This window comes from Schistocerca serialis, chromosome 4, assembly GCF_023864345.2.
Source record: "Schistocerca serialis cubense isolate TAMUIC-IGC-003099 chromosome 4, iqSchSeri2.2, whole genome shotgun sequence".
In the NCBI taxonomy this organism is placed as follows: Eukaryota; Metazoa; Arthropoda; class Insecta; order Orthoptera; family Acrididae; genus Schistocerca; species Schistocerca serialis.
The window spans coordinates 860,637,042-860,660,802 of record NC_064641.1 but is presented as its reverse complement, the minus strand read 5'-3'; the positions used below and the strand labels follow the sequence as shown (position 1 = coordinate 860,660,802).

Genomic DNA, 23,761 nt, shown 5'->3' with positions numbered 1-23,761 from the left:
CCATACTAACAAACACAGTAAGTAACACGGCAGCAGACTTCGACAGCGCAGCACTATCTTCATAGGTGGTGACGCACGCGGTACACTTTAAACACCGGTTCGGTTTCCGATTAGATTACGTGCTGCCTGTCTTCGTTACTGACCTTCCTTTATGTTTGGTGGGAGGGGGCAGAGGAGAAACGGGGGGAGGGGTTCATTTGTTCAACTGGCCACCTACCGCCGCCAGTTTCGGCATTTCAGTTGCCTTCCGTCGAATCATCGATTCAGCAGCACATCTCTCTATAGTAAGTTGTCACCTCTTCGTAATATTTGTTTTGAAACAAGTAAACTCGTACGTCTCCTATATGTTTAGTTTACATATTTACACACAGTGGTCTCAAATCCTGAAAATGTAGTAAAAGACTGAATTTTCAAGTTCTGAATAAGTTTGTAAATGTGGCTACATTTGATGTTCATGTTAATAACTCGTAAATAAAAGACTAAAAAAAGAAAACGGTGACTGCAAAATAGCCGAGAAATTCACTTCAGATTGTTTTTTTTTCTCATCTACTGCGTAACCGACGTTAAGGTAGGTAACGTCACGTTGGTGGTCATATTGCCTATGATTGTAGTAAAAGCTACAAAAAAAAATGGTTCAAATGGCTCTGAGCACTATGGGACTCAACTGCTGAGGTCATTAGTCCCCTAGAACTTAGAACTAGTTAAACCTAACTAACCTAAGGACATCACAAACATCCATGCCCGAGGCAGGATTCGAACCTGCGACCGTAGCGGTCTTGCGGTTCCAGACTGCAGCGCCTTTAACCGCACGGCCACTTCGGCCGGCCGTAAAAGCTACACGGCGTCTTGAATATGATGGGAAAATTCCCTATAATTATATTGAAATTCGATGCCTATAGGTTTTGAGATACCTACGAATGGCAAAATCTAAGTTTTAAACTCTGCCCTGATCATTACATTAAGAAATAAAAGTATCCTAAGCAAACAAATTTTGACGTCGTTCTTCCATAAACCGTGAGCAATATTGCAATCATGGATTTTTAAGCTGTGTACCCGAGCTTTCAACAAATATCATTAACCTTAGTAATCATACAAATTGAATTCGTAAAGATAGCTGCTGTCAAGTTGTGAAGGTCATGAATGTGTGCCTTCTTTAACAGCTTCCAGTTTTGCAGGTGTGTTCTTTATAACATTTATTTGGTCGTATAGAGACCCTAAGGGGTAAGATTACGTAACCGCCTTCGCTGCTTAATTTTATTTCTCTTTCGACAGTATTCTTTCGATCTTTGACCCACTCTCTCTCGCTCCTTTTGATCTGAAACTTTCTCTGTACCTTGCACTTTCTTTACTGCTCTCATACTTCCCTAGATGGTGCTGTTCTTCTTTCAGTTACGGAAACTACTGGTAATATCTTATTTGCAACCCTTTGTAGTTTCACTGTTCTAAAATGTCCAGAGAAAACTGGCTTCCTTTAATTTATTGTGGTCTAAATATTTCGTAAATTTCAGAGAAGTCTTTGTTTGAGCTCAGGTAAATTGCAGACTCATCTGCTGTTACATTTTTTGGCCCCAGGGTCTTCCTTTTGTCCAACATTTCTGAGAGCACTTTTCTATCTATCTTCTCTGCTGCGTATAAACATTCTTCTCACACTATGGCACCGTGGTGTCTGAATTTCAGGTTGCAAAATAGGAAATTAGATTTGAAAGAATTCTGGCATAGCTTGAATGATGTCTATATATTTCTAGCTCTTTCTTAGATTACTGCTTGCTCAGTGATGTTCGGAATGTGAACCCCACCTACGTACTTGATCTGTTGCATTCTTTTGGTACCACCATACATTGTCTTCAGTATCCAGATTGGATCTTCTGCGTCTTTTCTCATGTATGCTGTCTTTTCAGAAGAAATATGAATCCCTATCTTCTCTAACGTTTCTTCTACGAATTTCGTTTATTTGCTTGCAATGCCCATGTTTTGCGCAAAAAATTGCAGATAAGAGGAATTCGAATTTAACCTCAGTTTTTCGAATTTAACCGCAGTTTCTTGATAGCCTAAATGATTCCGTTTCGGATATGGTGGCAACTCATCTCCCTTTACCAGTCTCGCACTGGCTTCTCCGAGTTTATTGTTCTTATTATTATCATTATTATTATTATTCTCGTCAGTTTTAGAATTTCCTGGTTTCATGTTACACTACGGCGTGCTGAAAAGTAATACCTCTGAATTTTTTATTTGAAAACACTTAAAGCTTTTTAAATGAAACAAATTTTATTAACATTCTGCATCTTTATTCATCATGTCTTCATATTTATTTCTCAACGTAGTAAACCTGACGGCAAACAATTTTCTGCCAACGAGGGGCCCGTTTGTTGTTTATCGAGTATCGCCGAAGGCCAAAATCATCGCTGTTTATTATTAAGAGGAAGCCCCGCTTGTGGATTCGGTGGCCAGCTGCGTGTACCATAAACTATATGTGATGTGCTGTCAACGTCACCACACGACCTCGCGTTAATGTTGTCAGTGCAGTCCTACAGAAGCGTTCATAGCCCTGAAGTGTGCGAGCAGATACGTATCACGGAACTCATTAGACACATTCTCTTTCACGATTAAGGACTACCTTACCATATTCTGATTTTAATGGTGTGTGTTGTTGTTGTGGTTTCAAGAGGAGACCACACGGCTGTCGGACGTTTTGGAATTTTTTATATTTATGGTATGTGAAGTTCAAAACGCAAATATCAGTCGTTCTAAGCAGTCACATGCAACTCTCAAAAACTGTCGAGAATGTCAACTTCGGAGTTTTCCGAGCGTCTTTAATATAGTAATTTGAAACAGATTTTTTTACCAGGTGGTATGGTTCTATGGTATGGCGCTCGCATGGCATGTTCGTGGCACTCGTTCGATTCCTGGCCGATAATAATTTTTAAATAGGTGTGCATGTTCGACGCGCATTTACGTTAAGTGTAAAACACGTAAAGATGAATAAAAATCAGTAGTGTTCGAGACTGGTAATTACTAGGTCGCTGGTTCGAGTCCCGTCTGCGTCATTACTTTCTTCGTCCTTTTTCCGTGTAGTTTGAATACCTACATCATTTGGCTATTAAATTTAATTTTTTCGATCTTTTTCATTCTGTTTGAATACCACCAATTTATCAAATATATGCTACTTAAGACATATCTAAATGTCATTTTGTGAAGAACATATTGAACCCAAAAATCCAGTTTTCAGTGCAAAGGTAAATTCTTAATTACCGATATTCTAAAGGGTGACCCATTGATAGTGACCGGGCGAAATATCTCACGAAATAAGCATCAAATGAAAAAACTACAAAGAACGAAACTCGTCTAGCTTGAAGGGAGAAATCAGATGGCGCTATGGTTGGCCCGCTAGATGGCGCTGCCATAGGTCAAACGAATGTCAACTGCGTTTTTTAAACAGGAACCCCCATTTTTATTACATATTCGTGTAGTACGTAAAGAAATATGAATGTTTTAGTTGGACCACTTTTTTTGCTTTGTGATAGATGGCGCTGTAATAGTCACAAACGTATAAGTACGTGGTAACACGTAACATTCCGCCAGTGCTTCGTGATACATTACCCGTGTTAAAATGGTCCGTTCACCAATTGCGGAAAAGGTCGATATCGTGTTGATGTATGGTTATTGTGATCAAAATGCCCAACGGGCGTGTGCTATGTATGCTGCTCAGTATCCTGGACGACATCATCCAAGTGTCCGGACCGTTCGCCGGATAGTTACGTTATTTAAGGAAACAGAAATTGTTCAGCCACATGTGAAACTCAACCGCGACCTGCAACAAATGATGATGCCCAAGTAGGTGTTTCAGCTGCTGTCGCGGCTAATCCGCACATCAGTAGCAGACAAATTGAGCGAGAATCGGGAATCTCAAAAATGTCGGTGTTGAGAATGCTACATCAACATCGATTGCACCCGTACCATATTTCTATGCACCAGGAATTGCATGGCGACGACTTTGAACGTCGTGTACAGTTCTGCCACCGGGCACAAGAGAAATTACGGGACGATGACAAAGTTTTTGCACGCGTTCTATTTAGCGACGAATGGTCATTCACCAACATCGGTAACGTAAACCGGCATAATATGCACTATTGGGCAACGGAAACTACACGATGGCTGCGACAAGTGGAACATCAGCGACCTTGTCGAGTTAATGTATGGTGCGGCATTATGGGGGGAAGGATAATTGACCCCCATATTATCGATGGCAATCTAAATGGTGCAATGTATGCTGATTTCCTACGTAATGTTTTACCGATATTACTATAAGATGTTTCACTGTATGACGGAATGGCGATGTACTTCCAACATGATGGATGTCCGGCACATAATTCGCGTGCGGTTGAAGCGGTATTGAATAGCATATTTCATGATAGGTGGATTGGTCGTCGAAGCACCATACCATGGCCCGCACGTTCACCGGATCTGACGTCCGCGGATTTCTTTCTGTGGGGAAAGTTGAAGGATATTTGCTATCGTAATCCACCGACAACGCCTGACAACACGAGTCAGCGCAGTGTTAATGCATGTGCGAACATTACGGACGACGAACTACTCCCTGTTGAGAGGAATGTCGTTATACGTATTGCCAAATGCATTGAGGTTGACGGACATCATTTTGAGCATTTATTGCATTAATGTGGTATTTACAGGTAATCACGCTGCAACAGCATGCGTTCTCAGAAATGATAAGTTGACAAAGGTACATGTATCACATTGGAACAGCCGAAATAAAATGTTCAAACGTACCTACGTTCTGTATTTCAATTTTAAAAACCTACCTGTTACCAACTGTTCGTCTAAAATTGTGAGCCATATGTTTGTGGCGATTACAGCGCCATCTATCGCAAAGGGAGAAAAGTGGTCCAACTAAAACATTCATATTTCTTTACGTACTACACGAAAATGTAATAAAAATGGGGGTTCCTATTTAAAAAACGCAGCTGATAACCGTTTGACCTATGGCAGCGCCATCTAGCGGGCCAACCATAGCGCCATCTGGTTTCCCCCTTCAAGCCAGACAAGTTTCGTTCTTTGTAGTTTTTCGTTTGACGCTTATTTCGTGAGATATTTGGCCCGGTCACGATCAATGGACCACCCTGTATAAAAGTTTGTTAATAAACATCGTTTAAATTAATGAAAAGATTAGAATTTACTTTTTTGATCTTTAGGTACTTAACTCCACTCGTCGTAGAAATGATTATAGAACATTAACATTTGCTTGAAAATTTACCAGGGCCTCATCCCCCTTTTTTATATCTATGTTCACCATGTTTTCTTCTTTGTCTGTTTTTAAATGTCTTCTATTGTTTGTTTTCTGTCTTTCGGCTGAAGAGCAGCGCATATGCTGCTGCCAGCCAGACCCGCTGGGGAATTGAAATACAATAAAGGGGGGAAAAAAACCAAGGCCAAGAACCGAACCCGGGCATCCTAAATGGCCACCGAGCCCTCTATAACACATCCACGCAACCTTTCACGAGAAAGGTCCTTACATTAGGGCAAGCATGATCAACCTTTCATGTCCAGCGTGTCTGATATACTTCTTACCGTCACTCGACGTGACAGCAGCGCTCCTAGCGCATGTAGCGCCCATGACGTTAATGTTACTGCAATGCCCTGATGTCCCGACATCTTATTATGCCTCAAAACAGGCGTTTTTGAGAGCGCATTCGTTTTATGTTCACCTTATCTACAGATGTTTACGCGTCATAAACATCTTTTCTTTACTTAAGACGTTTTAAAATAGCTGTCTCGAAAACACCCTCTGCAAAATTGTTCAGCGTCGTTAGACAAACGTCTTACGCTGGAATATCAGGCAACTAGCACTGTCATTATGGAAAAATAAACGCGTATAAAAAAACACTGTTTGAAGCTAAGTCATTATAAAGTACCTTCAGCTTCGTCGGTTGCAATGTTATAAACCTTTGAGACCTGAATTTTTCCTGGAGGAAGGAAAATTTTTCTTTATGCTGTAATGCTCTAAGGTGATTTTTAATGATTTTAAATGCAAGATAGATATAAAAATATGTACATGTTTTCTAAACAAACTTCGTACAGTTGGCTTCATTTTATGGACTAAAATAACTAATTACGAAATATCCTCTATTGCAATAAATATTAAAATGGTCATTTAATAATTACCATGCAAAATAACAATAATAGTATCGAATTATACAGTGGAATATTGCGAACCAGCAACATCCGTGGGTTGTGGTGGTCAGGGGGTGCTGTGCACTGTTACATTAACTTGCTGATATTTTCATTGTGATGCCCAACAGTTGGCAGCACTTGTGCATGGTCAAAAGGCTGAACATTCACAAAAGTGTACCTCAGGTGCATACTGCGAAAAAATACTTCTGTTGCAGCTAAGACACAGCAAAAGTTAATGTACACAATTGTCTCCAGATGGTCTGGAAGGGTTAATGTGCCCACGACGGACAAGAACTATTTACTAATGTTAATACGGGAAAGAATTGACGATAAATGTGTGTTAATGAGACAGGTAACCCCAGATGACAAGTATATCCTCTACATCTACACATACATGGCTACTCTAAGTGCCTGGCAGAGGGTTCACCGAACCATCTTCACACAAATTCTCTCCAATCTCGAACAGCTCGCGGAAAAAAAATGAACACCTGTATCTTTCTGGGTGAGTTCTGATTTCCCGTATTTTATTATGATGATCGTTTCTCCCTACGTAGGCTGGCGTCAACAAAATATTTTCGAATTCGGAGGAGAAAGCTGGTGATCGGTATTTCGTGAGAAAAAATCGCCGCAGCGAGAATCGCCTTTGTTCTAATGATTTCCACCCCGAATCCCGTATCATTTCTGTGACACTCTGTCCTCTGTTTCTCCATAATACAAAACTACTGCTCTTCTTTGAACGTCCTGGGTGTACTCCGTTAATCTTATCTGGTAAGGATCCCACACCGAGCGACAAATGTAGCGTAGGCAGTCTCTTTAGCAGATTTGTAGCATCTTCTAAGCAATTCTGCCAGTAAAACGCGGATTCGTCTGCCCCACAACATTTCCTATGTGTTCTTTCCAATTCAAATTGTTCGTAACTGTAATTCTGAACTATTTAGTTTAATTTACGGCATTTAGATTCGACTGATTTATCGTGTAACCGAAATTTCACCGATTCCTTTTAGTACTCATGTGGATGAACGCACACCTTTCGCACCATACAGGTATCATATCTAAATCGTTTTGCAATTGGTTTTGATCTTCTGATAACTTTACTAGACGATAAACGACAGCATCGTTTGTGAACAACCTAAGACGGCTGCTCAGATTGTCTCCTAAATCGTTTATGTGTGTAAGGAACAGCAGAAGGCATATATCACCTTGGTGATTCGAGAGCTTGAAATTTGCTGTGTTAATGTCCACAAACACTCCTAGCAATCATTTTTTAAAGTATTTATCCAAAAATACTTTTGAGGACTGATCATGCGATCATCAGGCAGGGATTGTTTCTGCAACGCTAAATAAATTAAACCATCATTTATTTGTTGATTTTAATAAGTGGACTTCCACACTGAGGTGAAGAAGTCGTGGTATATCCCCTAATACCTTGGAGGACTTCCCTTTTACGCAGCATGCTGCAGCAACTCTACGTGGCGTGGACTCAACAAGTCTGTGCACGTCCCCTGCAGAAATTCTGAGCCAAGCTGCTTCCGTGGCCGTTCATAATTGGGAAAATGTTGCCGGTGCAAGATTTTGTGCACGAACAGACGTGTCGATTATGTCCCAAAAACGTTCCACGGGTTTCAGCTCTAGCGATCTGGGTGGCTAAACGATTCGCTCGAATTATCCAGAATGTTCTTCAAACCAGTCGTAAACAACTGTGGTCCGGCGACCTGACGCATTGTCAGCCACGAATGGCTGCAAATGGCCTCAAAATAACCGGACATACACTATTGCTACACCAAGAAGACATGCACATGATAAACAGGTATTCATTGGACAAATATACACTCCTGGAAATTGAAATAAGAACACCGTGAATTCATTGTCCCAGGAAGGGGAAACTTTATTGACACATTCCTGGGGTCAGATACATCACATGATCACACTGACAGAACCACAGGCACATAGACACAGGCAACAGAGCATGCACAATGTCGGCACTAGTACACCGTATATCCACCTTTCGCAGCAATGCAGGCTGCTATTCTCCCATGGAGACGATCGTAGAGATGCTGGATGTAGTCCTGTGGAACGGCTTGCCATGCCATTTCCACCTGGCGCCTCAGTTGGACCAGCGTTCGTGCTGGACGTGCAGACCGCGTGAGACGACGCTTCATCCAGTCCCAAACATACTCAATGGGGGACAGGTCCGGAGCTCTTGCTGGCCAGGGTAGTTGACTTACACCTTCTAGAGCACGTTGGGTGGCACGGGATACATGGGGACGTGCATTGTCCTGTTGGAACAGCAAGTTCCCTTGCCGGTATAGGAATGGTAGAACGATGGGTTCGATGACGGTTTGGATGTACCGTGCACTATTCAGTGTCCCCTCGACGATCACCAGTGGTGTACAGCCAGTGTAGGAGATCGCTCCCCACACCATGATGCCGGGTGTTGGCCCTGTGTGCCTCGGTCGTATGCAGTCCTGATTGTGGCGCTCACCTGCACGGCGCCAAACACGCATACGACCATCATTGGCACCAAGGCAGAAGCGACTCTCATCGCTGAAGACGACACGTCTCCATTCGTCCCTCCATTCACGCCTGTCGCGACACCACTGGAGGCGGGTTGCACGATGTTGGGGCGTGAGCGGAAGACGGCCTAACGGTGTGCGGGACCGTAGCCCAGCTTCATGGAGACGGTTGCGAATGGTCCTCGCCGATACCCCAGGAGCAACAGTGTCCCTAATTTGCTGGGAAGTGGCGGTGCGGTCCCCTACGGCACTGCGTAGGATCCTACAGTCTTGGCGTGCATCCGTGCGTCGCTGCGGTCCGGTCCCAGGTCGACGGGCACGTGGACCTTCCGCCGACCACTGGCGACAACATCGATGTACTGTGGAGACCTCACGCCCCACGTGTTGAGCAATTCGGCGGTACGTCCACCCGGCCTCTCGCATGCCCACTATACGCCCTCGCTCAAAGTCCGTCAACTGCACATACGGTTCACGTCCACGCTGTCGCGGCATGCTACCAGTGTTAAAGACTGCGATGGAGCTCCGTATGCCACGGCAAACTGGCTGACACTGACGGCGGCGGTGCACAAATGCTGCGCAGCTAGCGCCATTCGACGGCCAACACCGCGGTTCCTGGTGTGTCCGCTGTGCCGTGCGTGTGATCATTGCTTGTACAGCCCTCTCGCAGTGTCCGGAGCAAGTATGGTGGGTCTGACACACCGGTGTCAATGTGTTCTTTTTTCCATTTCCAGGAGTGTATTATAGGAGAACTGACATGTGATTACATTTTCTCGCAATTTGGGTGCATAGATCCTGAGAAATCTTTACCCAGAACAACCACCTCTGGCCTTAATAACGGCCTTGATACGCATGGGCTTTGAGTCAAACAGAGCTTGGATAGCGTGTACAGGTACAGCTGCCCATGCAGCTTCAACACGATACCACAGTTTATCAAGAGTAGTGACTGGCGTATTGTGCGAGCCAGTTGCTCGGCCACCATTGACCAGACGTTTTCAGTTGGTGAGAGATCTGGAGAATGTGCTGGCCAGGGCAGCAGTCGAACATTTTCTGTATCCAGAAAGGCCCGTACAGGACCTGCAATGATGCGGTTCTGCATTATCCTGCTGAAATGTAGGCTTTCGCAGGGATCGAATGAAGGAAAGAGCCACAGGTCGTAACACATCTAAAATGTAACGCCCACTGTTCAAAGTGCCGTCACAGAGAACAAGAGATGACCGAGACGTGTAACCAATGGCACCCCATACCATCACGCCGGGTGATACGCCAGTACGGCGATGACGAATACATGCTTCCAATGTGCGTTCACCGTGATGTCGCCAAACACGGATGCGACCATCATGATGCTGTAAACAGAATCTGGATTCATCCGAGAAACTGACGTTTTGCCATTCGTGCACCCAGGTTCGTTTTTGGGTACACCATCGCAGGCGCTCCTGTCTGTGATGCAGCATCAAGGGTAACCGCAGCCATGGTCTTCGAGCTGATAGTCCATGCTACTGCAAACGTCGTCGAACTGTTCGTGCAGATGGTTGATGCCTTGCAAACATCCCCATCTGTTGACTCAGGGATCGAGACGTGGCTGCACGATCCGTTACAGCCATGCGGATAAGATGCCTGTCATCTCGACTGCTAGTGATACGAGGCCGCTGGGATCCAGCACGGTGTTCCGTATTACTCTCCTGAACCCACCGATTCCATATTCTGCTAACAGTCATTGGATCTCGACCGACGCGAGCAGCAATGTCGAGATACGATAAACCGCAATCGCGATAGGCTACAATCCGACCTTAATCAAAGTCGGAAACGTGATGGTATGCATTTCTCCTCCTTACACGAGGCATCACAACAACGTTCCACCAGGCAACGCCGGTCAACTGCTGTTTATGTATGAGGTATCGGTTGGAAACTTTCCTCATGTCAGCACGTTGCAGGTGTGTCCACCGGCGCCAACCTTGTGTGAATGCTCTGAAAACCTAACCATTTGCATATCACAGCATCTTCTTCCAATCGGTTAAATTTCGCGTCTGTAGCTCGTCATCTCCGTGGTGTATCAATTTTAATGGCCAGTAGTGAAATATTTCCTGAAGGTATTTCCGAACCGTAGTTACAGCCCTCAGAAATTACACAGCAACAACGGATAATGTGGCCACACACATGAAGAATATAAACATTTCCAGTCAATGGTTCAAATGGCTCTGAGCACTATGGGACTTAACATCTGAGGTCATCAGCCCCTAGAACTTAGCACTACTTAAACCTGACTAACCTAAGGACATCACACACATCCATGCCCGAGGCAGGATTCAAATCTGCGACCGTAGCGGTCGCTCGGTTCCAGACTGTAGCGCCTAGAGCAGCACGGCCACCTCGACCGGCCTCCAGTCAATAATCCGTTCGGTTGGACACGGGGACACAGTTCATTCCTCGTAAACACAGCCCACACCATTACGTAGCCACCACCAGCTTGCATAGTGCTTGTTGACAACTTGGGTCCACAGCTGCGTGTGGTCTGTCCCATCCTCGAATCCTAGCATCAGCTCTTACCAACAGAAATCGGGACTCATTTGACCAGGCACACTTTCCCAGTCGTCTAGGGTCCCACCGATATGGTCACGAGCCCAGGAGAGGCGCCTCAAGCGATGTCGTGCTGGTAACAAAAGCACTGGAATCTTTTTTTTATTTTTATTTCACACATGTAGTTCCGCAGGACCAAAATGAGGAACAAATCTCGAAGGTCATGGAACGTGTAAGTAACGTGTCGCCTGCTGGCATAGCCCATTAACAGCAAATTTCACTGCATTATCCTAACGGATACGCTCGTGGTACTGTCATAATGATTTTTGCGGTTATTTCACACTGTATTGCTTGTCTGTTGCCACTGACACCTCTACGCAAACGTCGCTGCTCCCAGGCGTTAAGCGAAGGCGGACGGCCACGGTGTTCTCCGTGGTGAGAGGTAATGCCTGAGATTTGCTATTCTCGGCGCACTCTTGACACTATGGACATCGGAATACTGATTTCCCTAACGATTTCCGAAATGGAACGTCCCATGCATCTGGCTTCAACTACCGTTCCGTGTTCAGAGTCTGTTGTGCGGCCATAATCACGTCGGAAATGAATCATTTGCCTGCAAATGACGGCTTTCCGATTGCCCTGCCCTTTTATACCCTGTGTATGCAATACTACCGTCATCTGCATATGTACACTACTGGCCATTAAAATTGCTACACCACGAAGATAACGTGCTACACACGCGAAATTTAACCGACTGGAAGAAGATGCTGTGATATGCAAATGATTAGCTTTTCAGAGCATTCACGTAAGGTTGGCGCCGGAGGCGACACCTACAACGTGCTGACATGAGGAAAGTTTCCAACCGATTTCTCAGTTGACCGGCGTTACCTGATAAAACGTTGTTGTTATGCCTCGTGTAAGGAGGAGAAACGTGTACCATCACGTTTCCGACTTTGATAAAGGCCGGATTGCAGCCTATCGCGATTGCGGTTTATCATATCGCGCCATTGCTGCTCGCGTTGGTCGAGATCCAGTGACTGTTAGCAGAATATGGAATCGGTGGGTTCAGGAGGGTAATACCGAACGCCGTGTTGGATCCCTGTGGCCTCGTATCACTAGCAGTCGAGATGAAAGGCATCTTATCCGTATGGCTGTAACGGATCGTGCAGGCACATCTCGATCCCTGAGTCAACAGATGGGGACATTTGCAAGACAACAACCACCTGGACGAATAGTTGGACGACGTTTGCAGCAGCATGAACTATCAGCTCGGAGACCATGGCTGCGGTTACCCTTGACGCTGCATCACAGACAGGAGCGCCTGCGATGGTGTACTCAACGACGAACTAGAGTGCACGAATGGCAAAACGTCATTTTTTCGGATGAATCCAGGTTCTGTTTACAGCATCATGATGGTCGCATCCGTGTTTGTCGACATCGCGGAGAACGCTCATTGGAAGAGTGTATTCCTCATCGCCATACTGGCGTATCACCGGGCGTGATGGTATGGGGTGCCATTGATTACACGTATCGGTCACCTCCTGTTCGCATTCACGGCACATTGAACAGTGGACGTTACATTTCAGATGTGTTACGACTCGTGGCTCTACCCTTCATTCGATCCCTGCGAAATCCTACATTTCAGCAGGATAATGCACGACCGCATGTTGCAGGTGCTATACGGGCCTTTCTGGATACAGAAAATGTTCGACTGCTGCCCTGGTCAGCACATTCTCCAGATGTCTCACCAATTGAATTCGTCTGTTCAATGGTGGCCGAGCAACTGGCTCTACACAATACGCCAGTCACTATTCTTGATGAACTGTGGTATCGTGTTGGAGCTGCAAGGGCAGCTGAACCCTACACGCCATCCAAGCTCTGTTTGACTCATTGCCCAGGCGTATCAAGGCCGTTATTAAGGCCAGAGGTGGTTGTTCTGGGTACTGATTTCTCAGGATCTATGCACCCAAATTGCGAGCAAATGTAATCGCATGTCAGTTCTAGTATAATATATTTGTCCAATGGATACCCGTTTATCATCTGCATTTCTTCTTGGGGTAGCAAATGTAATGGCCAGTAGTGTACATATCACTATCCCATGACTTTTGTCATGGCAATGTAGTAGTTTACCCATATTTCTATTTTGTGGTTCGTTATTACACCTACTCTTGCATTAACCCAATTTGATTTTGTGTTGGAAACCCCGTACCCTCCTAGCCGGAAGTCCTGTTCTTTCTGCCACAATTACTGCGCTAATTCCAAGTATACTAACTACACTTCAACGTACCCATTTCACTTTCAAGTTTCTCAAACGTACCTAACCGATTAAGGGATCTAGCATTCCACTCTTCGAGTTCTAGCATTCCACTCTTCGAGTTGTAGAATGTCAGAATTTTTTTCTTATTCTAGCATCCTCCCTAAGAGTCTACGCCCTAGGATCTAAATCGGGGTCTGTTTGACCTCCAGAATCTTTTTCTGAGTAGAAATCCATCATCATTAAACCATAAAATAGAGCTCTATATCCTCGAGATATTTAACGACCTTACTTTCCCGCCGCAGGCTAAGGTCAGTAATCAAGACTGCGATTCACTGCAATTACCGGAAAAGACTGCTGACCCTCTTCAGAGACCATATGTTAGCGTGGCCTCTCTACAGAAATCCCTACGAAATGATCGCACCTACGGTACGACTCTTTGTAATATAGAGAAACACAGGGCACCCCCAGCGCCCAGATCCATGGTTCGTCGGGCGTCTATGGCCTGTAAGTGTCGTAAATAACGTACAGCTTACGAGCATACCGTTATCTGAAATATGCCGCAACTACGTTGTATGGTAACAAACAAAGCCCTTCAATAAATAACGCGATAAGAAAAGAAAATGAGACAGCTGAAGGAAATTGTTAGCCTGCTTAAGTGGCTTATACAGTGTGTCTCACTAGGTCTGTATTCAAGTATTTGCGAATACTGAAATAATGTTAACTGTTAATGTATCATCTGTTTCCGAAAAAATACGTTTTTAACTTTAGTATTCCACAGACTCTTTTAATGTGTGACTCTTGCACTTGATTCTGAAAGGCTACAGAGAAATAAAGTTAAGTTATACGTTGTTTAACGTAATCGGCATCGACACCAATGTTTCTCTGCCACAGACGTAGACATAATCTGTTGTAGCGTATGGACGTTCCGTGGCTTCGTGCCGTCACCATCGTATAATCTGTTGTGTTGGCTGAAGAGCCAACACCGTGTTACTAGTGGAGGCCGAAATGTACGCGTCTTCGCTCACGCAGGCTGGCGTGAGGAGGGAAGAACTATACTGACGTGAGGTCTGGAACATGACAAGGAATGAGAATTCAGAAAGCGGACGTAATTAGTTTGATACTTAACTTTAATCCATTAATGATGAACGTCGCTCTTGACGGTACATGATTCACAATATTATCTGTTCAGAATAGTAACTGAATATGTCGCCTTGCTAGGTTGTAGCATATGACGTAGCTGAAGGCTATGCTAAACTGTCGTCTCTGCAAATGAGAACGTATGCAGGCAGTGAACCATCGCTAGCAAAGTCGGCTGTACAACTGGGGCGAGTGCTAGGGAGTCTCTCTAGACTAGACCTGGCGTGTGGCGGCGCTCGGTCTGCGGTGACTGATAGTGGCGACAGTATACTAATGGACCGCGGCCGATTTAAAGGCTACCACCTAGCAAGTGTGGTGTCTGGCGGTGACACCACATAATCCCCCCCCCCCCAATTACATGAAGTAGCTCACAGCCTACAGAAAATTACTCATGATGACGACAGAGGAATATATTACTTTCTGACGCTGAGAGAAAACAGTGAAACATTTACCTAAGAATTTCGTCACGAAAAACTACTTTGTTATAAGGATGTGGTGAGTGAAGCTAATTTAGAAGAAGCTCACCTGGGAATTGGGCAGTTTTTACTGAAGTAAGGATGCGGGCTGCTTCGTGCTTTTGTTGACAGAGCCGGCGGCTCTCCCAAGTCTGAGCGAAAGGTGCCACGCAGTCACTGCCGTCCACAGAGAATAACTGACCACGACATTTTTGCGTAATCTTTTCGAACATCAAAGGACGAGACACTGAGATGTCGCCTGACCAGCGAGGGAAGGTCAGGTACTTCCGACGAAATTTCAGCTGTAGGGGAGTTTTGAGACTGGGAACGGGAAGAGGATGACGCGAAAGTAATCGAGAAGGCAAATATCAGTGACGGAAATATACACTGAAGAGCCAGAGAAACTGGTACGCCCCCCTAATATCCAGTAGGGCCCCCGCGATCATGCAGAAGTGCCAGAACACGACGTGGTATGGAATCGACTGATGTCGTACTGCTGGAGGTAACTGACACCATGAATCCTGCAGGGCTCTTCATAAATGCGTAAGAGTACGAGGGGATGGACATCTCTTCTGAACAGCACTTTGCAAGTCATCCCAGATACGCTCAATAATGTTCATGTCTGCTGAGTTTGGTGGCCAGCGAAAGTGTTAAAATCAGAAGAGTGTTCCTGGAGCCACTCTGTAGCAATTCTGGACATGTGGGGTATCGCATTGTCCTGCTGGAATTGCCCAAGTCCGTTGGAATGTACAATGGTCATGAGTGGATGGAAGTGATCAGACAGGATGCTTACGCACGTGTCACCTGTCAGAGTCGTATGTAGACGCATCAGGGGTCCCATATCACTCCAATTGCGGGAGACCGACACCATTACAGAGCTTCCACCAGTTTGAACAGTGGATTCATGGATTCTTGAGGATTCATGAATCCAAATACGTATCTCATTCAATAATGTTCATGTCTGGGGAGTTTGGTGGCTAGCGAAAGTGTTTAAACTCAGAAGAGTGTTCCTGGAGCCACTCTGTAGCAATTCTGGACATGTGGGGTATCGCATTGTCCTGCTGGAATTGCCCAAGTCCGTTGGAATGTACAATGGTCATGAGTGGATGGAAGTGATCAGGCTGGATGCTTACGCACGTGTCACCTGTCAGAGTCGTATGTAGACGCATCAGGGGTCCCATATCACTCCAATTGCAGGAGACCGACACCATTACAGAGCTTCCACCAGTTTGAACAGTGGATTCATGGATTCTTGAGGATTCATGAATCCAAATACATATCTCATTCAATAATGTTCATGTCTGGGGAGTTTGGTGGCTAGCGAAAGTGTTTAAACTCAGAAGAGTGTTCCTGGAGCCACTCTGTAGCAATTCTGGACATGTGGGGTATCGCATTGTCCTGCTGGGATTGCCCAAGTCCGTCGGAATGCACAATGGACATGAATGGATGGAAGTGATCAGACAGGATGCTAACGCACGTGGATTCATGGATTCATGAGGTTGTCTCCATACCCGTAAGCATTTATCCACTCAATACAATGTGAACTGAGATTCTTCCGACGAGGCAATATGTTTTCAGTCATTAACAGTCCTATGTCGGTGTTGACGGGCCTAGTCGACGCGTAAAGCTTTGTGTCGTACAGCCATCAAGCGTACTCGAGTGGACCTTCGGGCTCCGAAAGCCTATATCGAAGATGCTTCGTCCAATGGTTTGCACGCTGACACTTGTTTATGGCCCAGCACTGAAATATGCAGCAATTTCCGGAAGCGTTGCACTTCTGTCATACTGATAGATTGTCTTCAGTCGTTGTTGGTCCCGCTTTTGCAGGATCTTTTTCCGGCTGCAGCGATGTTTTGCTGGATTCCTGATATTCATGGTACACTCGTGAAGTTGTCATACGGGAAAATGCCCACTTCATCCCTCCCTCGGAGATGCTGTGCCCCATCGCTCTTGCAGCGACTATAACACAACGTTCAAACTCACTTGAATCTTGATAACCTGCCATTTTAGCAGCAGTAACCGATCTAACAAATGCGCCAGACACTTGTTGTCTTATATAGGCGTTTCCGATCGTAGCGCCGTATTCTGCATGTTTACGTATCTCTGTATTCGAATACCCATGCCAATACCAGTTCCTTTGGCGCTTCAGGGTACTATCTGGGGTTGCTAGGCTGTTCGTCAATGAGTTTCATAGCGTATTTATACTCTTAAAAACACGTAAAAACTTACGTTTGTTTTTACGCTACAGAACGACTTCATTGCAATTTACGGTTCTAGGCGCTCAGTCCGGAACCGCGCGACTGCTACGGTCGCAGGTTCGAATCCTGCCTCGGGCATGGATGTGCGTGATGTCCTTAGGTTAGTTAGGTTTAAGTCGTTCTAAGTTCTAGGGGACTGATGACCACAGATGTTAAGTCCCATAGTGCTCAGAGCCATTTGAACCATTTTACGGCTAACGTAAGACCGGTGTCACATAGTACAGAAACGTATGAGTAAAATTCGAATTATTATATTATTGTACATTGAAAATAACCCTGGGCCGCTTGAGAGACTGCTGTGGCAGCTGACTCCACGTCTACATCTACATCTACACTCTGTAAGCCACCTTATGGCATATGGTGGAAGGCACTTTGTGTGTACCGCTGTCACATCCCTTCTGTCCCTCTCTACTGGTGAAGATCTGCAGGAAGAACGATTGTACATAAACCTCCATGTGAGTTCGAATCTTTCTGGTTTTACTTTTATGGTTTTTTCGCGAAATGTACATAGGTGGAAGAAATACATTAACTGACTCTTCTAGTGAAGTATGGTCCTGGAATTTTACACTACTGGCCACTAAAATTGATACACCAAGAAGAATTCAGATGACAAATATATTATACTAGAACTGACATGTGATTACATTTTCACGCAATTTGGCTGCATAGATACTGAGAAATCAGTACCCAGAACAACCACCTCTGGCCGTAATAACGGCCTTGATACGCCTGGGCATTTGTCAAACAGAGCTTGGATGACGTGTACAGGTACAGCTGTCCATGCAGCTTCAACACGATACCACAGTTCATCAAGAGTAGTGACTGGCGTATCGTGACGAGCCAGCTGCTCGGCCACCATTGACCAGACGTTTTCAATGGGTGAGAGATCTGGAGAACATTTTCTGTATCCAGAAAGGCCCGTACAGGACCTGCAACAAGAGGTCGTGCATTATCCGCAGGGAACGAATGAAGGGTAGAGCCACGGGTCGTAACACATCTGAAATGTAACGTCCACTGTTCAAAGTGCCGTCAATGCGAAAAAGAGGTGACCGAGACGTGTAACCAATGGCAGCCCATACCATCACTCCGGGTAATGCGTCAGTATGGCGATGACGAATACACGCTTCCAATGTGCGTTCACCGCTATGTCGCCAAGCACGGATGCGACCATCATGATTCTGTAAACAGAACCTGGATTCATCCGAAAAAATGATGTTCTGCCATTCGTGTGCCCAGGTTCGCCGTTGAGTACACCATCGCAGGCGCTCCTGTCTGTGATGCAGCGTCAAGGGTAACTGCAGCCATGGTCTCCGAACTGATAGTCCATGCTGCTGTAAACGTCGTCGAACTGTTCGTGCAGATGATTGTTGTCTTGATAACGTGCCCATCTGTTGACTCAGGGATCGAGACGGGGCTGCGCGATCCGTTACAGCCATGCGGATAAAATGCCTGTCATCTCGATTGCTAGTGATATGAGGCCGTTGGGATCCAGCACGGCGTTCCGTATTACCCTCCTGAACCCACCGATTCCATATTCTGCTAACAGTCATTGGATTTCGACCAACGCGAGCAGCAATGTCGCGATACGATAAACCGTTATCGCGACAGACTACAATCCGACCTTTATCAAAGTCTGTAACGTGATGGTACGCATTTCTCCTCCTTACACGAGGCATCACAACAACGTTTCTCCAGGCAATACTGGTCAACTGCTGTTTGTGTGTGAGAAATCGGTTGGAAACTTTTCTCATGTCTGCACGTTGTAGGTGTCGCCACTGGCGCCAACCTTGTGTGAATGCTCTGAAAACCTAATTATTTGCATATCACAGCATCTTCTGCCTGTCCATTAAATTTCGCGTCTGTAGCACATCACATTCGTGGTGTAGCAATTGTAATGGCCACTAGTGTAATATTAATTCACACCGTAATGCATGACGCCTATGTTGTAGCGTGTGCCACTGGAGTTGGCTGAGCATCTATGTCTCAGTTTCTCAGTTACAAAATCACCCGGTGACGAAAATCTGTCCTCTTCTTCGGATGTTCCCTGTTTCCTCCATCAATCCTACCTCGCACAGATCCGACTTTCCGCTCTGCTTCCATACAGTTCGCAAATGACTATGTCAGTTGTGGACGAATTTTAAAACTCATGTCCATTTCTGGGCACTGCATCAAGTGGAATACTGGTGACTGTAGATCAGGAAATCTTATGTGCCTATTACAGCACAGACAGTTGCGGCTGGGATGGGTAGATCCGTCGGGAGCTGAAATGAGAATCTCTGGAGGTAATGCAACGTCCTTTTTGACGAACACTATTGAGAAAATTTAGAGAATTAGAATTTGAAGCTGACTGCCGAGCGATTCTCCTGCTGCCAACTTACACTGAGCATGAGGATCACAAAGATACGAGAAATAAGGGCTCGTACAGAGGCATATAGATAGTCGTTTTTCCTTTGCTCTCTTTGCGAGTGGAACAGGAAAAGAAATGCATGGTACTGGTACAGGGTACCTTCTACCACGTGCCTTAGGGAGGCTTGATGAGTAGCTGTGTAGAAAGCACCCCATTACAGCTCTTTCACTAAGGAAAAATTCCTGTTTGTATTGGAAATCGAACCCAGGTCCTTGCATTGTAGGCAAATACACTAACCACTAAGCTATAGAGGCAGACTGTCCAATACATGATTGGCATGTGTAAGTAATAGGGCAATTCCGAGCTATCAGCTACTTATAATCTGAAGGTGAGGCGACACGTCCAGTGTTTTTAGCCTCGAAAATTCACCATACTATACACACTTCCCAGTGTATTTTGAAGCTTACAGAGGCGAGAGCACTGTGTGACATTGTGGTTTGTTGTGTGTTGCAGGATGGATCCCTCTGGCAAAGTAGCTCTCGTCACCGGGGGAGCTGGGGGCCTGGGACGGGCCTTCGCCAAGGCGCTGCTCACTGCAGGAGCCAAGGTCAGCGGCAGGCGGCTGGAACTGGCAGTGCTGCCCTACTCAGTGAAATACACGGCTAGCCAGAAGCACCTACCTTTTTTTCAGATGTCACTGTGTGACAACAACGAGAAGCACAGCAACAAGACATAAAACATTTTAGTAAAACTTAGAAAGTGTTCACCGTACAGCCCTTTTTTTGTGCATGAGCAGAAAGTACGACTGTAACACACAAGGGCGCCCATCAGATAGTACTTGGGGGGTTGCCTATACCTGGGGGTGTCGTGTATTTTCAGTATTTTGGAAGACGAATGGCGACTTACAAGTAGCCATAAAATTTTTTCATGTCTTACTGTGTTAAAAACCTGTGAAGTAATGACTTTTAAATCGTTTCCTTCCAAGAAAACCACGTTAATACACTATATTTTTTCCTTTCTCTGAGAGCTGGGATGGAGCTGCGCCCCCTCCCCCTCCTCCGCAATCCCCCCTTGTCCATAGGTATTGACCTCCTTGGTAACACACATTTTTTTAAAAAATCTGATTGACATTTGTTCTGCATATCATGCAAACGGTACCATACAACATAAATAGCACATACCAGCTTTAAGACAAATTGAAGAAAGTAGATACAGAGAACAAGGCATCTGATAACAGATTATCAAAAGAACTTCAGAGTAACAAACATAATATTATTAGGCTGTTTATGGAAATGAGGTAAAGAGCGGAACAAACACGCCAAGTTCTTATGAAATGATGTTGGCAAATAATCCTCTCTACGGACAAAAATCAATATTTTTTATTCCATTCATTTTATTTATCCACTCAACTGTATTAATTGCTTTGCCACTCACATCCTATTGATTTCAAAGCCACATGGATCCATTTACAAGTATGTGTCAACCGACGTACGTAGTCAGCGTTTTAATTGTCTGCTACATCATCTGTTGTGCTGGGCTGTATTCGTACTTTTGGTACATCGTTGTATTGGCAGCTCCCTCGTGTTATCGAACGATATTCTATATATTTTCCAGGTCTGCAATAATTCCCCTTCCGTACGCCTCCAGATAGACTCATGTGACTTTGAATTCGATAAAACGTAAGCAGGTAAAAACTAAATACAGCTGAGTGAATGAAGAAAAATAAATAAAATCCATACAATAAAAAGTACTTGTTTTCCTCCGTCGGCGGCCGGAGTGGCCGTTCGGTTCTAGGCACTACAGTCTGGAACCACGAGACCGCTACAGTCGCAGGTTCGAATCCTGCCTCGGGCATGCATGTACGTGATGTCCTTAGGTTAGTTAGGTTTAGGTAGTTCTAAGTTCTAGGGGACTGATGACCTCAGAAGTTGAGTCCCATAGTGCTCAGAGCCATTCGAACCATTTTTTCCCTCCGTGAAGTTTTTGTCAGCTGACATCCGCGCCATTCTTGATCGCGTTAGAAGCTCTAAGAACTTAAAACATTCTAACTGTGTAACAAATGTGAAAAAATATAGACTGAGCGCCATATACACTACCAGAAAAAAATTATTACTCCCTTTCAGACGTTTCCAATTACTCAAGATTTATTGATGCAACTATGCCCATGGAGTACGTGGTATGATTACATTTACAGATGAACAGCACAAGCGGTTCTGCGAACTAGATACCGACCGACCCTGAAACACCCATACTAGTATGTGGTGCAGCCTCCACTGGTGGCAATGCAGGTGCCGACTTTGACATCTAGCCGATCGTACAGATGGCGAATACTCTCCTGTAATACGTTACGCCACGCCAGCTCGACCTGCTCACGTAGCTCTGTAAGAGTTGGTCGACGAGTCGCACGTGTCACTTCTCATCCCATCACATCCCACAAGTGCTCGACTGGAGAAAAGTCTGGAGATCATGTTGGCCAGGGAAGTTGCTGCACGTCTTGCAGAGCACGTTGAGTTTCATGCGCGGTGTGTGGGCAAGCATTATCCTGTTGGAACAACACATTGCCTTGTTGCAAGAAGTGCAAAAGAATTGGTCTAACGGCATTCTGCATGTACCGCGCGCAGATTAGCGCCCCCTCCAAAAACACCAAAGGTGAACGAGAGCTGTAGCTTATCGCACCTCAGACCATGAGGCCTAAAGTGGGGCCAGTGGGTCTTGAGCGAATGCACTGTATGAGACAGCACCAGCAGGTCTACACTGTACTTGCAAACGACGATCACTTGCATGCAGGCAGAATCTGCTTTCATCGCTGAAGACCACGGCGCGCCATACCATTCTCCAAATGATCCTCTGATGTCAGCAGTCGAGCCGTGCCTGTCGATGCTGTGACGCGACTGGAAGACGGGCTAGAGATGAGTGTGCCCATAGTCCCACTGCTAATAACCGGTTCTCACGCATGTGGGCTCACAAGTCTCTTCTATGGTAGCTGTAGGATCTGCCACTGCTGCCCTTACAAAATGACGACCCGGAGGGCGACTTTGCTCCGTGGACGACCAGAACCTCATCTACATGTGTGAGAATGTTCACATGACCACTGATACCAGCATCATTGCACACTAACGCAGCACATCCACCTTGCGTGGCATTTCTCCGAAAGGACCATCCCACCGCTTGGAAGGCCACAATTTGACCCCTTTCAAACTCGCTCAGTCGGCTGTAGGAAGACCTAGTACACCACAGGGAGCCTTCTGGCTGTGAGCATTCCCTATTAAATGGTAGACACAGATAGCGCTCTGGTAGCTATGCCACTACGCCGTCTGTTGGTGGACGACGTTGAAATCATTAACAATACACCTACTTTCACCCAGGTGGCATATACCATCATCAGATCAAAATCGATGTAGGGCACCATTGACAAACTGCCTATTGGCTTCTGTCTCTGGTTCTTCTGCCGGCGTTCATCTAATGATTTTACTGACGTTTCGCCAGCACGAGTGGCTGGCATTGTCAAAGCTTCACCCTCTATTGCCGGTGGTGGAGCAGACTATATGTACCTGACGCGCCAACGTCCAAGGGCTTCTCCGCGGTCATTTCCGGTGCGGTTCTCCTCTTGCTACCTGCGACGGTCGTTCGCTGCAGTATGGGAAGCCAGGATCCGTTTACCTTAAGGCTTTCCTCTTTCTTGTTCAAACTGTTCGTGTGTTTTTGTATTTCTACAGCTTCTCTGAACAAGTGCTTGTGATAGTGCTTCTCTACAGCCAGAACTTCCGTGTCGGGGAATTTCATTACGTAGTCGGTCTCACTCAGTGCGTGCTCTGCCACAACCAATTTCACCACCTGCCCTAACCTGCAATGTCGCTTATGCTCTTTGATCCTGGTTTTAATTGCCCGTCCAGTCATTCCGACATAAAATTTTTCGCGTGTGCATGGTATACGGTATCTGCCATACATTCCCAGAGTGACGGACAGAATCGGCCGTTTCTTGCGCAATCTTCAATGCTGTGCCTCACTTGCATGGATCTCAATGCTCCATACCCTCTCCCTTCCACCACCATCAACCACATACTCCATCACTGGATATTTATTTCTTGCTTTTG

The 23,761-nt window shown here is 45.5% G+C and overlaps 1 protein-coding gene across 1 annotated transcript in view; it reads left to right on the top strand.

Annotated features, from left to right (window-relative positions):
• Positions 1 to 212: 212 nt before the first annotated feature.
• Positions 213 to 23,761, top strand: part of LOC126475012 (15-hydroxyprostaglandin dehydrogenase [NAD(+)]-like) — a 67,428-nt gene continuing 43,879 nt past the window's right edge. The window contains exons 1-2 of the mRNA XM_050102550.1: positions 213 to 284; positions 20,181 to 20,274. Coding sequence (XP_049958507.1) covers positions 20,182 to 20,274 — 93 coding nt within the window. The 5' untranslated portion in view covers positions 213 to 284; position 20,181. The remainder of the gene's footprint in view (positions 285 to 20,180; positions 20,275 to 23,761) is intronic.